At 35.8% G+C, this 23,314-nt stretch overlaps 1 protein-coding gene across 2 annotated transcripts in view; it reads right to left on the bottom strand.

Annotated features, from left to right (window-relative positions):
- The window catches only part of nf2a (NF2, moesin-ezrin-radixin like (MERLIN) tumor suppressor a), a 48,751-nt gene that overhangs the window by 19,721 nt on the left and 5,716 nt on the right, over positions 1-23,314 (bottom strand). Inside the window, exons 3-8 of one of the 2 annotated variants that reach the window (XM_051894036.1) lie at positions 20,934-21,059; positions 19,946-20,068; positions 10,340-10,423; positions 5,506-5,574; positions 3,737-3,819; positions 34-109 (exon numbers count right to left, since the gene is read on the bottom strand). In XM_051894036.1, the coding sequence (XP_051749996.1) occupies positions 34-109; positions 3,737-3,819; positions 5,506-5,574; positions 10,340-10,423; positions 19,946-20,068; positions 20,934-21,059 (561 nt within the window). Of the gene's footprint in view, positions 1-33; positions 110-3,736; positions 3,820-5,352; positions 5,575-10,339; positions 10,424-19,945; positions 20,069-20,933; positions 21,060-23,314 lie in introns of those variants that run through there. The other variant, XM_051894037.1, reaches the window with a different exon arrangement.

The following is a 23,314-nucleotide window of genomic DNA, read 5'->3' as shown; positions in this document are numbered from 1 at the left end:
TTACTGCCGTACAGCAGAGGAGGCATTTCTTACCCTAATGGAAAAGTAATTGACCCCATACATCTCCAGATCCTGAGCTATTTTTAAATACTCCATCTCGGCTTCATCTCTGCAGCACACAATAACAAACAAAAATGTGGGAGGGAGAGAAAGAAAAGGAGAAAGGGAGAGGGAATAAATTAGACACAAAATAAAAATCTATTCCACCGCAGGGCTTTAATGAGACTCAACTAACTTGCAGTGCATAAGCTAGAGGTCACGCAGTATGACTTACAGTAACTGATTATGGCAATATACACAAACACACACATGCTCACCATAAACTCACCAATTAAAAATACCATACTAAAAATAACTGGATTTTTAGTACCACCTTCATGTTCTTGCGAGTCTGCAGGAAACATGCCTCATCAAACCCCACTTACCGAGAGCAGGCAGCACAGAATGAGTGAGGAGCTGCTCGCATAAGAATGTGTTTGTGCGTTCAAAAACAGACAGACGACGCGCAGCTGAACGCAAGGGTCTCAAAATTATCTACTTTTAAACTTGTTTTTAAGACGTGCCATCTTAAAAAAAAAAAGACATCAGTCTGCATGTGTGCATAGATCAACAACAAAATAATTAAAATGATAAAATTCTATAAATAAAAAAAATATTAAAATAAATAAAAATAAAATTACAAAATAATTAATAAAAATAAATAAAATACAAAGTAAAATAAAAATAAAATTAATTCATTTTAAATTAAAAAAATAAAATAAATAAACAAATGAACAAATAAATAAAAGAATATAGGAACATGTTCTGTGTGAACGGAGTCTTGAGACTACCTTGGACAGAATGATTAAAGTGTACATAACACACACAGTTTCCGCCAATCTCATGTTAATCTCGAGTACCTACAGTATAGAGTAGTATCGCATCCTTCATATCTCCGAAAAGTCTTTAGTTTTACCATATTTATAAAAGACATACGCTGTACCGACTCTTTCCGAAAAAAGCAGAGCTCCTGGAGGCGTGTCGTGGGCGGAGCTAAAGAGTCACGAGCGCGCGCAGCTTTTGCGTAGATATCGTCTGCAAGCTGTGACATCAATATAAATAAAAAGGGAACAAAAACGTTTGTCTTGTTTACATTATATGCACTTGCGCGCCGATTGCCAACAAAACACAGACATTTGATGCAGTTTTACTCACCGCCTGCGATCTGCAAATCCAGCGTCGAACTGGGACTTGTTTACAAAGCATTTGTCACTAAAATTCCGGGAACAAACATACATGCACAACTCCGTTGCTACCACGGAAAATCTTTGGGAAGCTGAAAAAGGTCATCTTTCCCTCACAACCAAAAACACACTCCTTTGGTGACATTGTTGAAAAATCTCTCGGCTTCCCAGGGTTTTTCCTACGTTGAAATTTTTTTGGCGGCCACCAAAACGAATTTTTGTCCCGCCAAAGCCTTATTTGATCAGTTATTAAGAGTTATTTATTAGTGATGCAGTCAGATGACTGCTGCGCTTGTGATAGGGCGCATGTTAACTGGCGGAGAGAATGAGCAGAGAGCTCTTCCCTCGTGTTCGCAAACTCTCTTTGTCTTCAGATTAAGCGCTGTATTTGCTCTCTCTCCCTCGCAAGCGTTTTCTGTGTTGACAAATCTTTTTGCGATGTCCTAACAGGCAGATTTGCACGCAACGCGTCCACGTCCACTAATGTCCGATTTGCGACCTAATGACTCATTTGAACAGATTCATTTTAATTAATCGTGAAAACAACTGATCTGTCCAACACTGAACTCACTTTCTGAATCGGTGTAACAGTTATAACAAATCATTTACTCAGAACAACTCTGAAATGAGAACGTAAGTGTGCTTACACCAAGAGTGTTTAGTAAGATTTAGCCTTAATTATCCACAGTATTTTCAGGTTATTTAAGTGACAATGTGTAGTAAAATAGGCCTACCTATAAAATCAGTTAGTTTAGACTGGAGTGAGGTGAAACCAGAACAAAGCAAGTTGTTAGCTAGGTGCATTTAATTGTATATGGTAGAAAATTAGATTATTAGTTAAATTAACTTTTTAATGCTACTTTTTAATACTGATTATTAATTATTATTATTATTATATATACCAAAATAATTTTCAGGTCTAGCAAAGAAGCATCTTCTCTTACAAAGCTATGAAATCACAGATTTTTTTCCAAAGAGGGCAAGAAAGGATTACAGTGAGAGTGGCAGGCAATTTATTGTCAGTACTGGGCTCGCAGATCATGTGGGTAGGGTACTTTTTACTGTTTGTGTCGATGACCATGTCTGTCAGCCACCACCGAAGACGATTTTTGACCCAGGAAAAGCCCTGCTTCCGTAACCCGAACAAAGTGCATTGATGGGCGCTCTCACTCTGGGTGATGTGTGCGCACGCTTATCAGGGAGAAGTGCCTATACAAGGAATTCCGCCCTTTATTATGTAATACAGGGCCATACTCAAAAAAAAACTCTCCGAAACTTATCAGAATCCGGAAGGAGTGTATTTGGCACAGAAATACTCGGTCATACGTCCAACTCGTGTTTTGAAACTTTGGCCATGTTTAGTATGAGAAAGCAACTCTTTAACAGTGTAAATAAGTCAGAATGCATGAAATAGCAATACACCCCCACTTTTAAAAAAGAATTGATGAATAAAAGATTAAAAATAAAACAAACAATACAATGACTTTTAAATCCACGTCTATTCAGTGTTTTACCCATCTACCACAACAATCTAGGTTAATGCATTTGAATTCTCTTAATTTGGGGTCTTTTCTCAGCACACATCATGCTCAATTAATTCAATTAATTACTTCACATATCATGTCATTAATTCATTTAAAATGTATCAAATGATAGCCCTAATTTGTACATTTACTAAAGAAAATTCTGATGAATTCTCTGCCAAAATGGTAGCAGTAGGAAACTGACATGAAAGAAGAAATTGTTGAAAAAAGTCGTTATTTTTGTTCGCATAAAAGTATTCTCCTCGCTTCATAACATTCAAAGTTGAACCACTGTAGTCACATGGACTATTTTAACAAATGTCTTTACTACCTTTCTGAGCCTTGAAAGTGATAATTGTGTTGTCTATCGTAGATCAGAAAGCTCTCAGATTTCATCAAAAATATCTTAATTTGTGTTCTGAAGATGAATGACGGTCTTACGGGTTAGGAACGACATGAGGGTGAGTAATTAATGACAATTTTCATTTTGGGGTGAACTAACCCTTTAAGCTGGGTGAATGTGTGAACGATAGAGATAAAAAGAGAAGTGCAGATTGTGTATTTGTGAGTGTGTTTTAAGAATGCACACTGGAGTGCTGTCACATGTAAGGAGAAGGTTTGGAATAAGAAAGTGCCCTACATGCATCTAAATGTGCTCCGAAGCAACACATGATGTCATGATGTTTTTTTGCAGAGCAAGGCTATGCCCAGTTCTGGAAAAAGAAGCAGGCCAGTTTTTCATCTTGTGAGTTTCTTGACTTCCCAAAGTCAACAACACAGAGAGTCAAGCTACACCTGTGTGTGTTTATAGTACCACAGAGCCAGACTGTTGGCTATTACCAATGTATGGTCATTTGCAAAGAACAGCCGTCTGATTGATATGCAACCAAAACAGTTGGAAGGCTGCAATTTTAAAAGGCTGTGTACAACATGCATCAGGTGGTCTATGAACAACCCGTGGGCAAGCTGTGGAGAATGTGTGTACAATACCTGGTTCTGCCCCTGTGCTCAGCGTAGCAGACTGTGATTCTCTCCTCCCACATCTCTGCAGTCATCTGGTACAGATTAATAACCTGCACAAGAGAAAGACACACAAAGATCAGTCATCAACTTGAACAAAGACTTTAACTCTCTCATAATGGGATTTTCACAACAGAGCTCGTGGTGCGCATCAGACTCTGTTTGACATCAGTATTCATTTTGTTTGTTGGAATGAAAGCACTTTTCCACTTGAAAACAGGGAAGTGAACAACTATTGATGACATACACTACCGTTTAAAAGTTTGGGCTCAGTAAGAATTTTTTTTTTTTTTTTTTGGAAGAAAATTCAGCAAGGATGCATTAAATCGATCAAAAGTGACAGTAAAGACATTTATAACGTTACAAAAGATTCTTATTTCAAAGAAATGTTGTTCTTTTGAACATTCTATTCATCAAATTATCATGGTTTCCACAAAATATTAAGCAGCAGAGCTGTTTTCACATTGATAATAACAAGAAATGTTTCTTGAGCAGCATATCATCATATTAGAACAATTTCTGAAGGATCATGTGACATTGAAGTATATTAAAATAGAAAATGTATTTTAAATTGTAATAATATTTCACAATATTACAGATTTTATTGTAATTATGATCAAATAAATGCCACCTTGTTGAGCAAAAGAGACTTTTTTCAAAAACATTTAAAAAAAATCCAAAGTTTTGAACAGTAGCATATGCTTTGCATATTTTTGGCATATAATTATAAAGTATTTCTCAACATCTGGTCTCCACAGAAATTACCTTTGTATAATAGCTCACATTCTTTGCATCGTTTGCAATGTTTCTAGGGCAGATAGTATGGTGTTAAGTTATGGAATGGTTGTGTAAACGAGACTAAAACAAGTTTTTCTCCTCCTGAGTCATTCTAGCTACAGCGGTAAAAGGCTGCCACTAGTATTTATGGTGGTAAACATGTTGATTTCACAAATATACCATATTTTTGTGCCAAATAACACAGAGTGGAAAATAAATCACGTTCAGGCTGATAAACCAAACCAAGAGTTAAAAGGGTTAGTTGACCCAAAAATGAAATTTCTGTCATTAATTACTCACCTTCATGTTGTTCCACAACCATAAGACCTTTGTTCATCTTCAGAACACAAATTAGGATATTTTTGATGAAATCCAAGAGGGTTTTTTCATCCCCCATAGAAAGCAACATAAGTACCACATTCAAGGTCCAGAAAGATAGTGAAGACATTGTTAAAATAGTCAACATGACTACAGTGGTTCAACCTTAATGTTATGAAGCGACAAGAACACAAACAAAAACAAAACAAAAATAATGACTTTATTCAACAATTTCTTCTCTACGTTGTTTTGTGTTCCAAAGATGAATGAAGGTCTTACGGGTATGGAATGACATGAGGGTGAGTAATTAATAACAGAAATTTCATTTTTGGGTGAACTTACCCTTTAAAATAATGTAAAAAGAGTTAACAGAGCCAAACACAATGGCTAATAGAGCTGAAGGACATTTTCTAATTAAGTGTGACTATTTAAATCCTTCAGACAGTTTTGAATGCCAGTGGAGTAAACAAACGCTCTTTCTCAGTACTTACTGACATGTGAGCGGATGCTTCCAGCCGAGAGCTTTCACTACATCTAACGCCCTACGGGAAGCCCGCTGAAGCTGTACAGGCTTGTTACCGAGCTCTGCGAACATAATCAGCATAATTAGCATGGAGTGCCGCCCATCTCAACATCACACTCACTCTCTTTGGTAGCAGCTCCTCTTGGGACAGGAAGCCCGGCTTGTGGACATTAGGGTCATAATCACCGTACTGTAGAAGCAAGATGGCAAATCAAAATTAGCTCAATTATGAATATTGAGAAGAGGAAAAACAAGAAATCACACAGTCATAAAAACAGCTATTATATCCACCTGCTCTCACTTAAAGTGAATTAAGTATTACATAGTTGCCTAATACATAAAAGCACTTTCAAATCAAAATAAGATGAAAATCAGCTGTGAATTTTTATGAGGCATTATGGGTAAGATCAGTAGAGAGGTACTGCTGAGAGAGAAAGATAATTGCATTTAAGATAATTGATAATCACATTTTACACAGATGTTACAACTGCATGGTTTGTTTGTACAGTGACTAGTGGACTTAAATGACAACAAATATCTTAAAAATAGAGGAAATAGTTATTTAAAAAGAAAAAAAGAAAGAAAGAAAGAAAAATCTTGATTACACTACCATTTAAAAATTTGGGGCCAGTAAGATTATTGAGGTTTCTTCAATGCTCACCAAGGCTGAATTTATTTGATCACAAATTCAGTAAAAACAGTACTATTGTAAAATATTACAATTTATATTAACAATTGCATTTATATTTGTTTATTATATTCAATATGTTTGTGCAAAGAAATTTTTTTCAGGTTTCTTTGATGAATAGACTGTTCAAAAGAATAGCATTTATTTGAAATAGAAATATTTTGTAACAATGCAAACATCTTTACTATCACTTTTGATCAATTGAATGCATCCTTGCTTAATAAAAGTAATTAATTTATTTAAAAATATATAAAATCTTACTGACCCCAAACTTTGGAACTAGAGATGCACCAATACTAAATTTCTCCACCGATACAATAGATGATTATTCAGAGTGATATCTGCCGATGCCAATAACGATACCGATAGTTTGGGTGTTCTGCCTTTTATACCTTCTTTATACCTTCATTATAATTAATAAACAATCATTTTAATTTTTAATTATTAATATATTTTGAAAGAAATGCAAATAAACACTTTATTCTCTCTATTTCATCAACTTAGCTGGAATCAATTTATAAATATAATCATTACTCAAATTAACATTAACACACATTAACTAAATTCTGAAGATTAAATTAATATTTCTTAACTTTCTGAATACTATTAATTCATATAATTACTATTAACATTGAACATCAAACTGGTTATTTAGCTTTTTCTTTACACAATGCACAAATTCAGTGCATTTTCTTGCCCTCTTTTGATTGACAGGATATATCGGCCCTGACTATCGGCTGTATCGGAAAACAGCCGATAGTGTGAAAATGTGCTTTTATTGGCAGATACCGATTACAGGCCGATATATCGATGCATCTCTATTTGGAACAATAGTGTACAGCCATGTTCCTTTCTGTTACCCTCACAAACCTTGTGTTACCCTTCTTTTTTTCTTTTTTTGGCTGGTCTTATGCAAACATATTAATTAACTGTTATGGTTATACTTTTGAAACAGTGTGAAAGTGTTATAAATTTATTTAGTGTCTATATGTTTGTATATAAACACTGAGGAAATTGTCTTTGGTAATCAACACCACGGCACAGATGCAGTACATAAAAATATCCCAGAATACTCCTGTATGACAAGTCATGTAAAAGTCATTACTAGGGATGCACCGATACCATTTTTATGGACCGAGTATGAGTACCGATACTTTTTTTCTAGTACTCGCCGACACCGAAACCGATGCCTATGCATGTATTAATTTCTCTATATATAAAATATAAAAAGAAATTTACAAACAAATTACAAACAATACAACAAATACTATAGAGATAAAAATTAAATAAACTTGTTTTTCAGATACAGTAGGTTTATTTACCATGTATACACTTATTTAACATATTATGTTGATTATTATTATTATTATTATTATTATTATTAACATTAATGACAAATATACCCTATGGTCCCTTTAAGACCGAATCCATGGATACTGACACAACCTGTTCTCACCCAAATGTTTATGTCCACTTAACCGACTGTATTTACGTGAGATACTCCGCACGATGGACATTTTGACAACTATGTGTGCATTTGACCATTCAGGCGCAAGGAGAAATGATCGCGCGCTGTCTGAGAGAACTGGGATCTCGCGCAAGAAAGAGAGCGAGCGTGTGCGCGAGAGCGAGCGCTTCTGGTCTGTTTTATTCAGTGCGATTCCGCCTATCCCACCTTCACTAATCGATAACGAATTGTGATTGAAAGCATGCAGTTCGCAATGTGTGTGTTGTCATGATTAATTCTGAAGTATTTCCACACCTCTGAGGCTGACATTGTTTCTGCTGCTGCCATCGGTGTCTCTGTGCACGGAAAATTCTGTCAGTTACGTCACGTGATGTATCGGTCTTTGGTATCGGGGGTATTTTTACGAGTACGAGTACGAGTACAAGTACATGAGCTTGGTATCGGGCCCGATACTAGTATCGGTATCGGTGCATCCCTAGTCATTATCTTCCAAAATAAACAGACACAACATTACAAATTGTGGACTGCTGTGCAGGAACTGAGGAACAAGCAGATCTACAGAATCAGAAAAGGCAAGACAATAATACTCCATCAGTGTTACTCTGGCTTGTCATTTTGAGCGCTACGGACAGATTCATGCTGCTCAGCGGTGCTGAGACTGGCATGTGAAAGCATCCTCATTTGAAAGAGTCTGTGTGAATGATTGCTGTCTAAAGCTTCACTCCTGCATTAAGAACAAGCTTTCACAGTAAGGGAGAAACTGCTGCCATCTCAGCCTCTCCCCTCTGCTCGATCTTCTCTTCCACTTTTTTTTTTATTTCTTACTTGGATTTTTCTGCCTATGCCTCTTTTTTGATTCTTACTCTCTTTACACCTATTCTTTCTGCTCTTGCCTTTAACTTCCTGTCTCTTTGAATAACTCCAAACCTGCACCTGGTGGTTTAAAACAGAGAAAGAAATCTGTCATGCAGCTTCTTACATTTGTAAAACAGATCTGATTGGCTGAGCAACATTCAAGGCTGATGAATGCATATCTGTGACTGCACATCAATTGAAATTATATTAATGCAGCAGTTAGCAGAATTAACAATCTAAAATTATAGTACAAGTAATTGTATGTAATGTGAAAAAATGGTTTTAATAAAGGTGGTAGTAACTATTTTTAGACAATCCATTAAAACAAATACATAAATCCAAATTAAACAGACAACTTTTCAAAAGATTTTTAATGTTTCTGAAATATGTTTCATATTGTTCATCAAGACTGCATTCTGATCAAATAATGTCATGAAATATTATTCCAATTTAAAATACCAGTTTTCTATTTTAATATATCTTAAAATGTAATTTATTCCTGTGACACAAAGCTGAATTTTCAGCATCATTACTCCCGTCTTCAGTGTCACATGATCATTTGGAAATTATTATGAATTATTATTATCAACGTTGAAAACCGTCTGCCGCTTAATTTTTTTTGTCGTGATTCAATTCAAAGATTCCTTTTTGTAACATTATAAATGTCTTTACTGTCACTTTTGATCAAATTAACGCATCCTTGCTGAATAAAAGTATTAATTTCTTTATTATTATTATTATTATTATTATTATTATTATTAAATGCTAAAACAGATTCAGTAATTTTTTTGATTTCGAGTTAAATCTCTGGTGAAGTGTATATGGCAAAACTAATATAATAAAACAGATTAAATAACTTTAAGGCTGCAGTCTGTAAGTTTTGCCTCTTTGTCGCCATCTGTGTTTGAAACCTGCAATTGCAGTTATTTGTGGAATTATCATTTTTACGTGGGTTGTGCCTTGGCACGGCTCCTCAGCGTGGATGAATCTAATGTTTGCTGTCAATCACAACATCGGTGTGGATACTGTACTTCGGAATCACAGATTGTAGTTTTGGAAGTATGATAAAAAAAAAAAAAGAATTTTCACTGGAAAATGGCATCTGAATAAGTATGTAACATGTCTGCCACTTTTGTTCTGACTGAGGAAAAAAAACATTATTAATGATTATTATTATTGTAAATTATTATTATTGTTATACTTTGTTCTCAAATTGTTAATGTTAATAACATCAACATTGCGTGACTGTGTTTAGTGTGTATTAAGATTTCAATTTCTGTACAGTCTAATCTCTAACGTTAATTTGTCATACCATACAATCCGCCATCAAAATAAGTTTAATTATTGCAACTGCTGTGAGAAAAGGCTATAAATGATCCGCCTCACATGCGATATAGCTACAAGCTGGGACCCGTTCTTTATGTAAACAGATGTGACATAATGACGCAAAGAAAAAACACTGAAAAGCCTTGAAAACCATCAAAAGGCTTAAGCAAACCAGCACAAGGCTCAAAAACCAGCTAAACAAACTGTCTTACCATGTGAAGCTTACAAATTGCTTTAACAAAGCAAACAAAAGCTTTAGCTGATTCCCATCCAGTTTTTAGAGCCATCTAGCGTTCCTGAGTGTCTGACATGAGTCAGAGAGAAACAGAGTGTGCTTTCTAAATTGGCACGAGGTGAGCTGTGTGCAGTTAGCCAAGGATTTCAGATAAATCGCATGTTCTTGTTGCCCCTGAGCTGTCAATCAAACTGACACCTGCTTAATAAAATGCACTTCTTTCTGTGGGAAGAGTGTAATGGGATAGATGCCGACCTTGAAGGGACGTCCACAGGAGGTTACGGTTTAGCTCTGACACCTTTCTGCATGTCTATCAAAGAAAGAAAGTTTAAAAAAAAAAAAAAAAAAAAAAAAAAAAAAACAGCGTTAGAAAGAGCACTGACCTTAGCGTGGACGGCGTAAGAGGCTAACAGCACCGAAGCCTCGGGAGGACAGTATATCTCCTCCTCTAAAATATTCTTCTTAACCTGCGGGATTTCAGAACAGAGGAGAGAGAAAAAAGAATAGAATTTAATTATTTATCTACACATTTTGGGGAATTTGTTACCAAAAATGTTATGTAATGCCATCATGATAAATTACAGTGACATGCCCTGGAGCAACTTAGCGTTAAGGATCTTGCTAAAGGCAACATCACGTGTTAGTGACATCACGAACCCTAAAGTTCAATAGCCCCGCCCACTGATTCAAGCTCGACAAGTAGTAGTAGGTAAATAACAGATGTGACGCTAACACTGGATCAAGCAGCTCAGTGATAAACATGCCTTCGAAGAGTGCAAAATGTTGTGTGTAATATCAGGTTGTTGAAAAACAGTAGCAGCATTGGATTTGCAGAGTCTGAAATTAAAAAACGATGCTGTGCATTATATATTGGATCCGACACGAATGACGCAACACACTTATGTGAGAAAAAAAAATGTTTTTACAGTGTCACTATTGTTTTGTCACAGATCGTTTGATATGTATGGATTTTGTTTACCAAAATTACCAGTGAACAGTGATTTCTGATATGTAATGATTCATGTACACCTACAGTCAGATGATTTTGTCTCAAAATCGTTTATTGCAGTAAATCAAACCAGTGACTAAACGATCAACTTCACATTGTTTCTCTTAGTAGGATGAAAATAATCTGTTATTTAAACTGTGATTAAATTATAGAAAGCGATCAAAGAACGCTCCCTTAACAATCAGTGGAACTGTCAATCAAACAGTGCAAGTGTTTTGGACTCTCGCCAAAACTCCCCTTAGAATCAACAAATCTCTTATTTAAGTTGTGTTTGCACTGTTAGTTATGATGAAAGCATTCATTAATGAGCAGAAATCGAGTTACAATGACGAGATGTCTGTGATCGGCTATACGCTCATCACTGCAACCTTTCATGCCACGATCTAAATATAATGCTATAATCAACACTTTTCACGATTAGTAAACCTTGAGTAAACCTTGAGAATGCTAAAAGTTTGAGAGAATTCCACATGTTATACATGTAATAATGTAATACTAAGCTATTTACATATGCAAAGCCAATCACAGCAGTGGCGTTTACACTGAAGTCTCACAGCAGACACGCCCCTTAAACAGAGCGTTCAAATCAGAGGGCTAAAATCAGGGTAGGAAAATTGCCTTTTATTTCTAAATTATGACAATTTGTGATGTAAAAATCATAATAACATTATAAGTGCACCACAGGAAACATTATAAAAAAATAAAATAACCCTTCAATGATTTTAAAGAAGTCTACGCTCACCAAAATTGTGTTTATTTGATAAAAAAATACAGTAAACAGTAATATTGTGAAATATTATGTCAAATTAAAATAACTGTTTTATATTTTAATATATTTAAAATGTAATTTATTCTTGTGATGCAAAGCTGAATTTTGAGCATCATTACTCCAGTCTTCAGTGTCACATGATCCTTCAGAAATCATTCTAATATGATGATTTGGTACTCGAGAAACATTTCTCATTATAAAAGTTGTGCTGCCTAATATTTTTTGTTGATATTATGAGTTTTTTTTTTCTTTATCAGGATTCTTTGATGAATGGAAAGTTCAAAAGTGCAGTATTTATTTAAAATAGAATTCTTCTGTAGCATTATAAATGTCTTTACTGTCACTTTGAACAATTTAATACATCCTTGCTGAATAAACTTTTTTTTAAAACTAAAAACACAAAATGAAAAGTTTGCAAGTTGTATGCTGAATACAGCAAAGGATAGTGGTGGATTTTCAAAGTATGCATCCAAGTATAAAAATTCTTTTAAATTTAGAATAATACTAACAAACTTTAAAGGTAAATAATTTAGCCAGATGCTAACTATTACATGAAAACAGAAACAACATGAGACCAAGTGGTTTGTGTATATGTCATACTACTTAAAGTAACTACAAACTGTGACCAAACCACAATGTCAGAAGACCCCCAAATAGTTAAACTCCCATAGTCAAAGTCTATAGACCTTTAATGCTTTATAGAGAACTAGATATTTTGGCAAGTCTGAATACACTGAACAAACAACACCGTTTTTTATCTATCCTAGTCACGAGTATCCATTAGTAGGCCAGCAGAGGTTGTCTCCTTCCGGCTCTATGGACTGCAAAGCCCAGACGTCATTTAAGGCTGCAAATACAAAGCAAAGGCAGAATATTTCAGGGTCAGTTTTAAGAACTCTAGAAGCAGCAGATGGCTCACAGGTTACACATTCACTGCCGCAAGGCTGCTGAAATGAATTCCAAGTGGGGCTGTCGGGAGAAAACAAGCGACCGCGGATAGGACTGCTCAGAGTCCTAGTGCAGACTCCTAATCCTGGTTGAAATCACTGCATATATGTTTGTAAGTGTAATTTTAGTATCCATAATCTAGACTTAATGAATCAAAACACGAATGGTATTTTCTAAAAGATATAGCAGAGTTGCTAGTCAAAACATAATAAAGATTTCAGAAGGTTTTGATTTTCTACATCAGACCTGCTCTGAGTGTAGAATTTTTTTAAATTAAATAAAATACTGAAACATTAAAATAAATAAATTTTAAAAATAAATATTTTGTAAATGAGAAGCAAAAAATAAGTATTTAATAAGTACATGAAAGTACATGAAAGTAATCTCAGAAACCTGTGGAAAAGAAAAAGAAGAATTTTAATGAAGTGCTGCCTGCCTAACGACTAATTGATAAAGTAATGAATGAATCAAAGAATTAAATTAATTCCTGACTTCATGCTTCATCAAAAGAGAAAATTAATAAAGGATTGAGGAATAGACCCCTGACCTTTATGAACAAAAGAAGTGGGTAACAGAACAAAAGGTCATTTATGTGCACAGTTTATAAATGCATAAATGTGTGTTCACACCAAAACGTTAGTATTTAATTTTCAGCAATGAACCAGTGCTAAATTCCAAGTAAATTACAGCAGCCTTGCCAAATGAGCTGTTGCTAAAAGCACAACCACATGGGAGATGGCTGGTCACTGTGCCGACCATTAGTTGCTTGGCAAAACGAAAAAGGATCTCATTTAATCATAACGAGAAAACGGAAGCCAAAAAAACTAAGTTTAACAACAGGGCCACAATTAGCACAAGGTCAAACTCATTAAAAAGCAATAAAAAACAACCAAATGCCTATCTATAAATAAACAGTTTGCTCGAAAATGAAACTGTCATTATTTACATAATTTAAACCTGCATGACGATCATTACAATCATATCCTGGTTGCTGTTTTGTGGATGGAAAGTATGCAAAAGTATCCATAACAAAAGTAACATAACAGTGACTCATGCACTTTACTAAGTCTTATGAAGTCATGTTGTGTGAGGAACAGATAAAATTTTTTATTATTATTATTATTATTATTCACTACTAATTACTTAATGCTTAAACACACACTACTGATTAAAAGTTTGGGGTCAATATATATATATATATATATATATATATATATATATATATTTTTTTTTTTTTTTTTTTTTTTTTTTTTAAATGTATAGTTTTTTGACCAATTTAATGCATGCTTGCTAAATAAGTGACAGTAAAGACATTTAGAATGTTACAAAAACATTTCAAATTCAAATAAATGTTGTTCTTTCGAACCTTCTATTCCTCAAATCCTGAAAAACATTTTTTTTTTTTTTCCAACAAAAATATTTAGTCGTAGTACAACTGTTTTCAACATTGATAATAATAGGAAATGGTTCCAGAGCATCAAATCAGCATATTACAATGATTTTTGAAAGATGACACTAAAGTAACGAATAATTGACAACGGGCCGTTGAACACCTCAAGTGTGCATTATTTTTTAAGAATTCAAATAATTTCACTTATACTACAGTTACCACATCTCAAGACACTTATGTTGTATTTGTCAGGTTTTCGTCCTTAAAAACACTCTTGTGTGGGACTAATTTCTTACGCATCTCATCCCAAGCCTCCGTTGCTAATTCCAAAACGTCATTTAAGAAAAAGTAACAAAGGCTTGAGCCTTGATAGCAGAATAATACTGTTGATACAGTTATTAATGCAGTTGAGAGAGAGAGCGAGAGAGAGAGCGAGAGAGAGAGAGAGTGCATTAGCATATGAATTAGCCTACCTGAGTCTGTGAGTCTCTCACGGCAGCAGTGTCTCTATTAGGTGCTGTATGTGATTTCTCAAATTCGTTGTTGAACACTGTTGATATTTGAAATCAACCCAAACAAACCCACCCCTCTCTTCATAGCTCCGCCTCCAAAACTCACACTCCAATCCTAACCACCCTGCTCCAAGTCGGTCTCGAACCCTGGCCCGATCGCTGCTGGCATGCGAGGCGAACACATTATCAATGACGCTAAACACCTCATTCTCTAGCGGCTGTCAGTGTGCAGTGGTTTACCTGCAAAACTCTCACTATCTGGCCACTGTTACACACGCAATGCAAGAGTGGATGTCTGTTTATCACAGCTGACGCGCAACAAAATAATGCTTCGCGAAAAATAAAGCGCAGATGATGAACGAACGACAAGCACAAAAAGCACAAAAAATTAACGTACAGTACACAAGAGTAAATACAAACAAGAGTTTGTTGTTAATCGCCAACAGCACAGCAGCCCCAGACAATCATGACACTAAAAAGCAGGTTCAAAGCAGCCTCCGCACTTTCAGGCCTTCCCACTTAGCTCTCTCCAGCGCTGGAAAAGCTTTTCTAATATAAACGCAGGTCCTAAAGCACTTGCCCAGTCATAAACCTTCATTACAGTGATATTCTTTTGAGCGGTTTTGTATTGTGTACCATCTCTTGTTCTGCAGTTTTTTTCTTTATTATTTTCAAATCTCCCTCTTGCTCATTCTCTCTCCTCGACCGTCATACGCCCCCTAATGCTGATTGGTTACACGTTTGTTGTTGGTATCGGCCCGACTATCTTCCAAACAGTGTATTTGAAATAATACTGAGTCCACCTTTAATAGCGAAACTAAGTTTATCTACCTCAAGAACCGCACAGTTATTACCTTGCTGGTGAGCCATGTATCTTTTAAGTTGCAAAACTACTTTGCTGATTAATTCGTCAGAGCAGCGCTGACCAAACGTTTCTGTGCGAGTGTGTGTCCGTACTATACAGTACTTGTGTACATTTGAAAGAGAGAGAGCGTGTGAGAGAGTATGCGCTTTCAGGACACAATAAAACATATTTTGTGGCAAAAACCATGACAATAATTTGTTGTTTTCATCCTATTGTTTACTATATTTATTTGCTTGGTCGGTGTCTTTGTGGGTTTTGTTTCTTTTGCGGTTTCTAGGCTGCAGGACCTATTGAAATAACTGAAATCATTTGGCGAAGTGATATGGAACTGTAATGTGGTCAAGACCTGCTAGAACTCCTTTAGCCGTGCGTTTCCCTGAAAATAACTGAACACCTTAGAACGTTGGTCAACCAATCAGATTCGAGCATTCAACAGCCCCGTAGTATAAGACTGGCATAATGATGTTGAATATTCATTTTAAAATATATTAAAACAAGTTATTTTTAATTGCAATAATATTTCACAATATTACTGTTTTTACTGCATTTTTGATCAAATAAATCCAGCCTTGGTGAATATAAATCATAATATTCCATAATACAGTATAATATACTGTACTATTCTTGTCATTTTGTAGTTTGACAGCCCCAGTCCTCATTCACCTTCATTGTATTGAAAAGAGTAGCTAAAATTCTTCTTTTGTGTTCCACAGAAGCAAGAAAGTCATATGGGTGTGGAACGACATAAATAATACGAGTAAATAATGACAGAATTTTCATTTCCAGGTAAACTATCCATTTAAGACTTGCTTCTAAGTCATCTTATTTATATAAAAAAATAAAACACGCGTGCTTTTTTATCCATCCCCTGACTATCAGTCAGAAAACAGTCACAAAAGTAGCATGCAATGTGTCAGTGACTGGTCAAAAAGGTTCTAGCTATTATGGTCGTCTTTTTTAATCTGCTTTACAAATGTGACAGCACTTTAAGAGAGCAGTCTGGGAAGGGTGGCCATTCCTGATAAGAGCCCATCCAGGCGAGAGGTTTTAAACAGGACCTGCACATTCAAATACGCGGCTCTATCCCAGCCTACATATGAGCGGAGGGGCAGAGGCTAAGAGAGAACAGACTCACCGTTCTCAAATCTCTACCCAGAATTCATTAGCATCTTTTGAGAATTCATTACATTCGTTTTCAAAATGCATTGCCATCCTGAAGCGGTGCAGCTCTACCTCCCATTACGGGTGAAGATAAGCTACTTACGTTTTCTGAGAATGTTCATATCTTAGTCTTGTGCCCTTTGCTATGCATTAAATCCATCGGATTGATACAAGCACTGTAAATTGAAGGGCAAATTGCCACGACTTAACATCAGATCACAATTGCAGTCGTAATACTGTTGGAAAAAATGAACAGAGTTAATGCATGCAGAACAGGTGCTTATTTACCTCCCATGCCAAGCAACCAACTTGCTCAATGAAATGATTGATAATGTGCTCATAATCAAGGTGTTATTGCTTAATGGTTTCTGATCGCTGAGAACAAATCTTGGCAGGAAGCCGTATTACGGTGGGAGGTGTTCCCCTGGGCTTATAGAATCAGAGACAGGAGCCCTGATGTGGAGCACACCGATTCCACATGGCTGAACACAATCACACCAAACAATGAAAGAACGCACTGAACCCGCAGACAGCAGCCCACAAACCTCTCTTACAGAGAACTGCACCGAGAAACCAAATACAGGAGCTCAATTCTGCTGCCAAGCCTATTGAAATGAAATGGCTTTTGAGTTTGGGTCAATGACACATCATCGCCCGCTGTTGTGTACAAACAATACTTACAGTCCAACTACATTAATTATGCACAACACTATGCAGAAATCAAATGACCAATAAATCAATTCTCTGCTCTTGCATTTGAAGCATGATGGTAACCTAGGGGTTACGAGATAAGGCCTGTTCACACAGAGGATGATAACTATAATGATAACGATAAAGATATAGTTTTAATAATTGTTCTAAATATAAAAGAATAGCAGAGTCCACACCACAGCTATAACAATAACGGCAGAGAGAAACAACATGGCTGGAATCACTTTCAGAAATTTTTTTTTTTCAGCTGATGTAACGGATGTTACTGACAGCAGTCTTTAGCCTCCTTGTTAGAGGGACCGACTCCCATGCCAGTGGACCAGGGTTCGAGTCCCGCTTAGAGCTGGTGGTTCGAACAGGAGGGGTTACACTGATGTACGATAAAAACATTGACAGCCAATCAGAATCCATCCTGCTTTAAAGAGCTCAAGCATTTAAAGTGACAGATGGACAAATCTGCAGCACACTTAGAATAACAGAACAATATCGTCTACTGGTTTGAACTTTGAACGCTAATATAGTTATCATTATAGTTATATTTTTGGTGTGAATAAGCCTTTAGGCTGCCAACTCAAAACAAATTAAGGAAAACAAAAACGGAATCTAAATGAAAACATTCTGGGAAAAGCTGAAACTAAACTAAAATACATTTTCATAACTAAAAAACGGACTTAAAATAAAAACAGCCACAAATTAATTTTATAAAACTTGAAACTTATACAACTTATATTAAACATGAAAATACCACTAAAGAGCAATAACAATGGACTGTGCTGAGAAATTAAACTAAGACAATTAATTTCACTACTAGAAATAAACTAAACTGATAAAGAGAAAATAACGAAAACTAGACAATAAAATAATATAAAAATAATATAAATTTTAAAAACTAAATTCAAAATTCAAAACAATAATAATCCTGGTCCACGTACACACTGCGAGTTTTTGGAGTGACAACTGAATTTAAATCATTGTTTGTGAAGGCATATGTGAACGCAGCAAAAGCATGTGAATCTGCACAAAAATCAGACTGAGACAACATTTTATGACCCTTCTACAAAACAGTTCATGTTAATATTCCTGACGCAGACTGATTTTCGCTTAAACTTAAGCCTGGATTATATTCGCCGCGTCTGCACGAGCGCGAAGGTGCGCATGACAAAAATATCATCATCGCGGTGTGGGCAGTCGCTTCCGAAGACGCGCGACTTTGAGGCAACTCTGACTGAGCAGGTACGTCTGTGCTGGCATCTTTACAGGAACCTAGTTTACGCTTGTTCAAATTTATTTGGTTACATTTACAAAATGAGCCTACAACAGCAGAAATAACCTTTTTTAATTAAAATGAAGGTCCATGTTTAATAAATATTCATGAAATTAAAATCGTAAAATGTTCAATGAAATTAGAAAACTTGTTGTTTAATTAGTTTTATACATATGTTCTCATATCCATTTATTTTGTTGTAATGTCAAGCAATAATCTCAAGGTTTACTGGGTTTTTCACGATTTTTTGATTCTTTTGTAGTGTGGGTTTGGTGAAGTGTAATAAAAACAAACATAGTCACGTGTGCCCTCCAAATTGACCAACAACCTAATCAGTTTATACATAAGGAAATGTTAGCAGACCGGAAAGACATAAACAGCTTAAACAGGACTATAATATGGTACAGGGATTGTTCTATGAGTATTTTGGTACCTTTTATATAACAAGAGTATATACAAAACCTAGGTTTAAGTATTGTTTTATTACAAATGTTGTTATAATGACTTTTACATCAACATAAAATATTGCAGCACTATTGTTGACAGGCCCTTCTAATGATTGAGTCCTCCCAAGGTACAAGTTTTGAGTACCTTACATCTCACTGCTGGTTCCTGATGGTTTAGAGGACAATTACTCCAAGTTGCCCCCAGTGGTTTCAAAGAATAGTATAACAGCGAGCATGTCAAGTATAAAAGCCTTGTCCATTTGGGGAGGAGCGCACACAGTCAGCGGAGGCTTGCAGTGTGGAGCCAGGTGCAAGTATAAATTAAGCTTCATATATACAAACAATGTTTAATAAAGGTGAGGTCACATTTACTATTATTCAAAATTTCACGGGCGAAATCCAGTCATTCCAATAGAAATCTGCACGATTGGGAGTTTCGTGTAAGGGCGAAAAAGTTCCACATGCAGATTTCACTCGTGTTCATGTTGGTCACATGAATTCGCTGTGCTGACCAAGTGAAAGTTGCCTGGTTTGAAAGTGACTCCTGTGTTAGCTGAACTTCATATATTGTTATGTTGTTGACAACAGACCTTTTTTTTGACATCCTAACAGAAAGAAAACCATGATAAGCCAGCCGAGCTGACATATATCTTGAAGTCGCTATGAGTTACATACCAGAACATAAACAGCATGATTTCGGCTATGAAGAAACTGCTCTGTGGTGTTTGATTAAGAATGAGTGTTAATTCAAGGAAATTTGCTGAAGCTGTGGCCTAGCAGTTAGCACACACGCGAGTTGAGTCACCTCTTTTTCCATCATGTCCTCTCTCTATCAATAAAAATGGCAAAACGCCAAAAAATTCCAATTAATTTGAGCTGTAGTCCAGCTAAACCCATCTGAGCCAATGACTCACCTGTAGGAAGAAGAGGTGTTGCGTTATATCTTGCACGAGCTCTTCCTCTATGTTCTCTGGGTAAAACTTGGCCAGGAAATGAAACACTATAGGCTCCTCTTTGGGCATATCATGATCTAAAACCTATAACAAAGATAAGACATGATCAATGTTCTGCTGTGCATTGCATACTTTATATACACTGACAATAGTACCATGGTAAAACCATGTTTTTGGACATGATGATTCAAATGATAATGTCATGTCCTTTTTGGATATGTGCCAAAGCAGTATTATAGTATTCTTTTAAGTACCATGAAAAGAACAGAGTACATGAATAACTCAAGCCTTCGGTATTATAATACACCTAACTAATAGCATCACTGTGCCATGGTAAAGCGCCAAAATCACATGATTTCAGTAAACAAGGCTTTGCTACGTCATAAGTGTTTTGAAATTTCAATGGTTCACGTGACTTTGGCAGTTTTATACACACTCCGAACCACTGATTCGAAACAAAAGATTCGTAAAGCTTCGAAGCTTCATTAAGCAGTGTTTTGAAATCGCCCATCACTAGATATTGTTGAATAAAGTCGCTATTTTGTTATTTCTGCCACACAGAAAGTATTCTCGTCACTTTACAATATTAAAGTTGAACCACTGTAATCACATGAACTGTTTTAAATATGTTCTTAGTAGCTTTCTGGCCATTGAAAAAGGGGGTGTTATTGCTGGTGATGCAGGCCTTACTGAGTCATCGGATTTTATCAAAAAAAAAAAAAAAAAAAAAAAACTTAATTTGTGTTCCGAAGATGAACGAAGGTCTTACAGGTGTGGAACGACATGAGAGTGAGTAATAAATGACATAATTTTCATTTTTGGGTGAACTAACCCTTTAAATAAATCAGAATATCATGATATCATGATCTATGATACATGATAAAGTAATAGCATTTATCAGACTGAAACTATTTTGAAAGAGTAGGAAAGTTTAACATGAGTGTTTTACCTTCTTGTCCATTTTCAGCCATGCCACAGTGTCTTTGACGTCATACCGCAGACCAAAAAACCATGTCTCCCTGAGTCCCAGTGTCCGGCACACGAGTTCAAACAGATCTTTTCCTTTCCACTTCAGCTGCCCAAACAAGATTATGTAAAAAAGGGTTAGTAACATGAAGCTTTAAAGAAGTGCATGTTGAACTACAGGCTGAATTTTAAACTACTCTAAAGACCCATTCCTGTCATATTTCCTGTTGAAACAAGTTGAGCTGTGAAATACACACAGACATGAACTGAACACAATAAAACCCCAAATTTTAATTTTTAAGAAGTCTAAGAGAAAGAACTCTCTAAGGATTGCAACAGACTAATCGAATTCAGACTGACCACAAATCTGAACAGCACCAGTATAATGAACAACAACATTCCCTGAATAACCTCATTTCCACAGACCATGTGGACACAAGGCAGAGAAATGAGTCTGAGCATCATTACAAAGTCTCTGCTGTCAGCAAGCGCATTCACTCGTTTTCGGACATATCAGCTCATCTTTTGTCAGGAGGACTACTGTCAGCAGGCCAGAAAAAATTATCATATTCAATAGGTGAAGAATAGAGGATGCATATCAGTTGCTTATTTTTCACTAAAATGACTTTAATTGTTTTGTGCATACTGCGTAATTGCACAGAATCAATAAAGGAGCATCAAAAGATTCGGCAACACTTTAGTATAGGGAACACATATAAACTATTAACTACGACTTTTCCCCTCAATAAACTCCTAATTTACTGCTTATTAATAGTTAGTAAGGGTGTTAAATTTAGGTATTGAGTAGGATTAAGAATGTAGAATAAGGTCATGCAGATTAAGGCATTAATATGTGCTTAATAAGTACTAATAAAAAACCAATATCCTAGTAATATGCATGCTAATAAGCAACTAGTTAAAAGACCCTAAAATAAAGTGTTACCAAAGATTCATTACTACTAAAAAAAAGTACCTGCATACTTTTCATTAATTTTATTGGTTGAAGATGAATTGGACAGAAAAAAAAAAAAAAAAAAAACTGACAATGGAAAGAGCCGTCCATTTAATAACTTCAGAAATCAGAATGCAGGAGTATATTAGCAGAATAACAATTCAAAAACTCATCTTGTGAGAATATTTCCCTTGTGTAAGCATCTGTGCTCAATTAGCCTTGTCATTAGTAGGATTCAAGTATACTTGGCATCATCTGGACTCAGCTGAGCTAGATGTTAGTGTCTTGTGAAAAAATATACTTGCCACTTCTGCCACCGTGAATGATTAAAGTTTATGACAGAGGACAGAAACTTGCTGTTATAAGTACTGACAACTTCCACAGAGTCTTGCAAACATCATCAACACTGCAAACTGTATTAGCATAACAGGGACAGGTGCTTTTCAAGCTGTGGTTTCATCTTGCCTAATGTTTATGTATGAGAACATATGACAATATGCTGCCATCCAGAGTCCAAGCAATTAAATATGCTGATGCTTCTCCTCTAGGAAGCTGACGGGATGCCTTCAAGGACGGCCGTCAGCTGGTGCAAACGTTCACGGAGAAATGAGGTGCATCTGTGTAAAAAGGCGTTCTCTCACTGTCCTAAATATTCAGCAGAGAAGTTGTACTGTTGTAAAAATGTACTGAAAACTTCACTGTGTAACAGCACAAGAAAGAAAAAAAGAACAAAAGCAGTAACCTCAAAGTCAAATTCTGTCTTTATCCAATATTGAGCCCCAGGCTATTACCTCAAATCAGATTATATTGACTGAACTACACCAGGACTGTCTTTCTTGTTACACGGCACAAGATTAGATGAGGTCAATAGTGTGCATAATACTGGTAGCACACAGAGATGGTTTAAACTAAATATTAGCCTACAGCACAAATAAAAATGCAGATGAAGGATTTTGAATATCGAATAGAAAATATGTACTGTACTTCTTATCTTTGCATTGGACAATGCTTAAACTGAAGCACAAAAAATATATGAAATGCATTATTTCGAGTGACATTTTGCACTCTAACACTTCATTTTCACTTTAATAGCATGCTAAGAAAACATTTGGGAGCTAAAATATAAATAAAACTGACTTTATGGGTTTTCCTCTAATTTCAGGATCTTGGCTAAGTTATTCATAACTGTTTGGGGACCATTTTCTGCCACTGTGAAATAATATCTTACTATACACACAAAGGTTCTGGACAAATCATGAATTGTGGTTTAGCAAACCCTGTAGATGACTTTAGTGCTGGGCTATTATCAGCTATCAATGATAGGCAATAAAATCTCAATGTCTGTGAAGAGAGTGAATGAACGAAAGAGAAACGGATTTTGTTTTCTAAATCCATGCTGCCACCAAGTGGTG

Source organism: Ctenopharyngodon idella, chromosome 5, assembly GCF_019924925.1.
Source record: "Ctenopharyngodon idella isolate HZGC_01 chromosome 5, HZGC01, whole genome shotgun sequence".
NCBI classification, from domain to species: Eukaryota; Metazoa; Chordata; class Actinopteri; order Cypriniformes; family Xenocyprididae; genus Ctenopharyngodon; species Ctenopharyngodon idella.
This window is presented reverse-complemented; position numbering and strand designations above follow the sequence as displayed.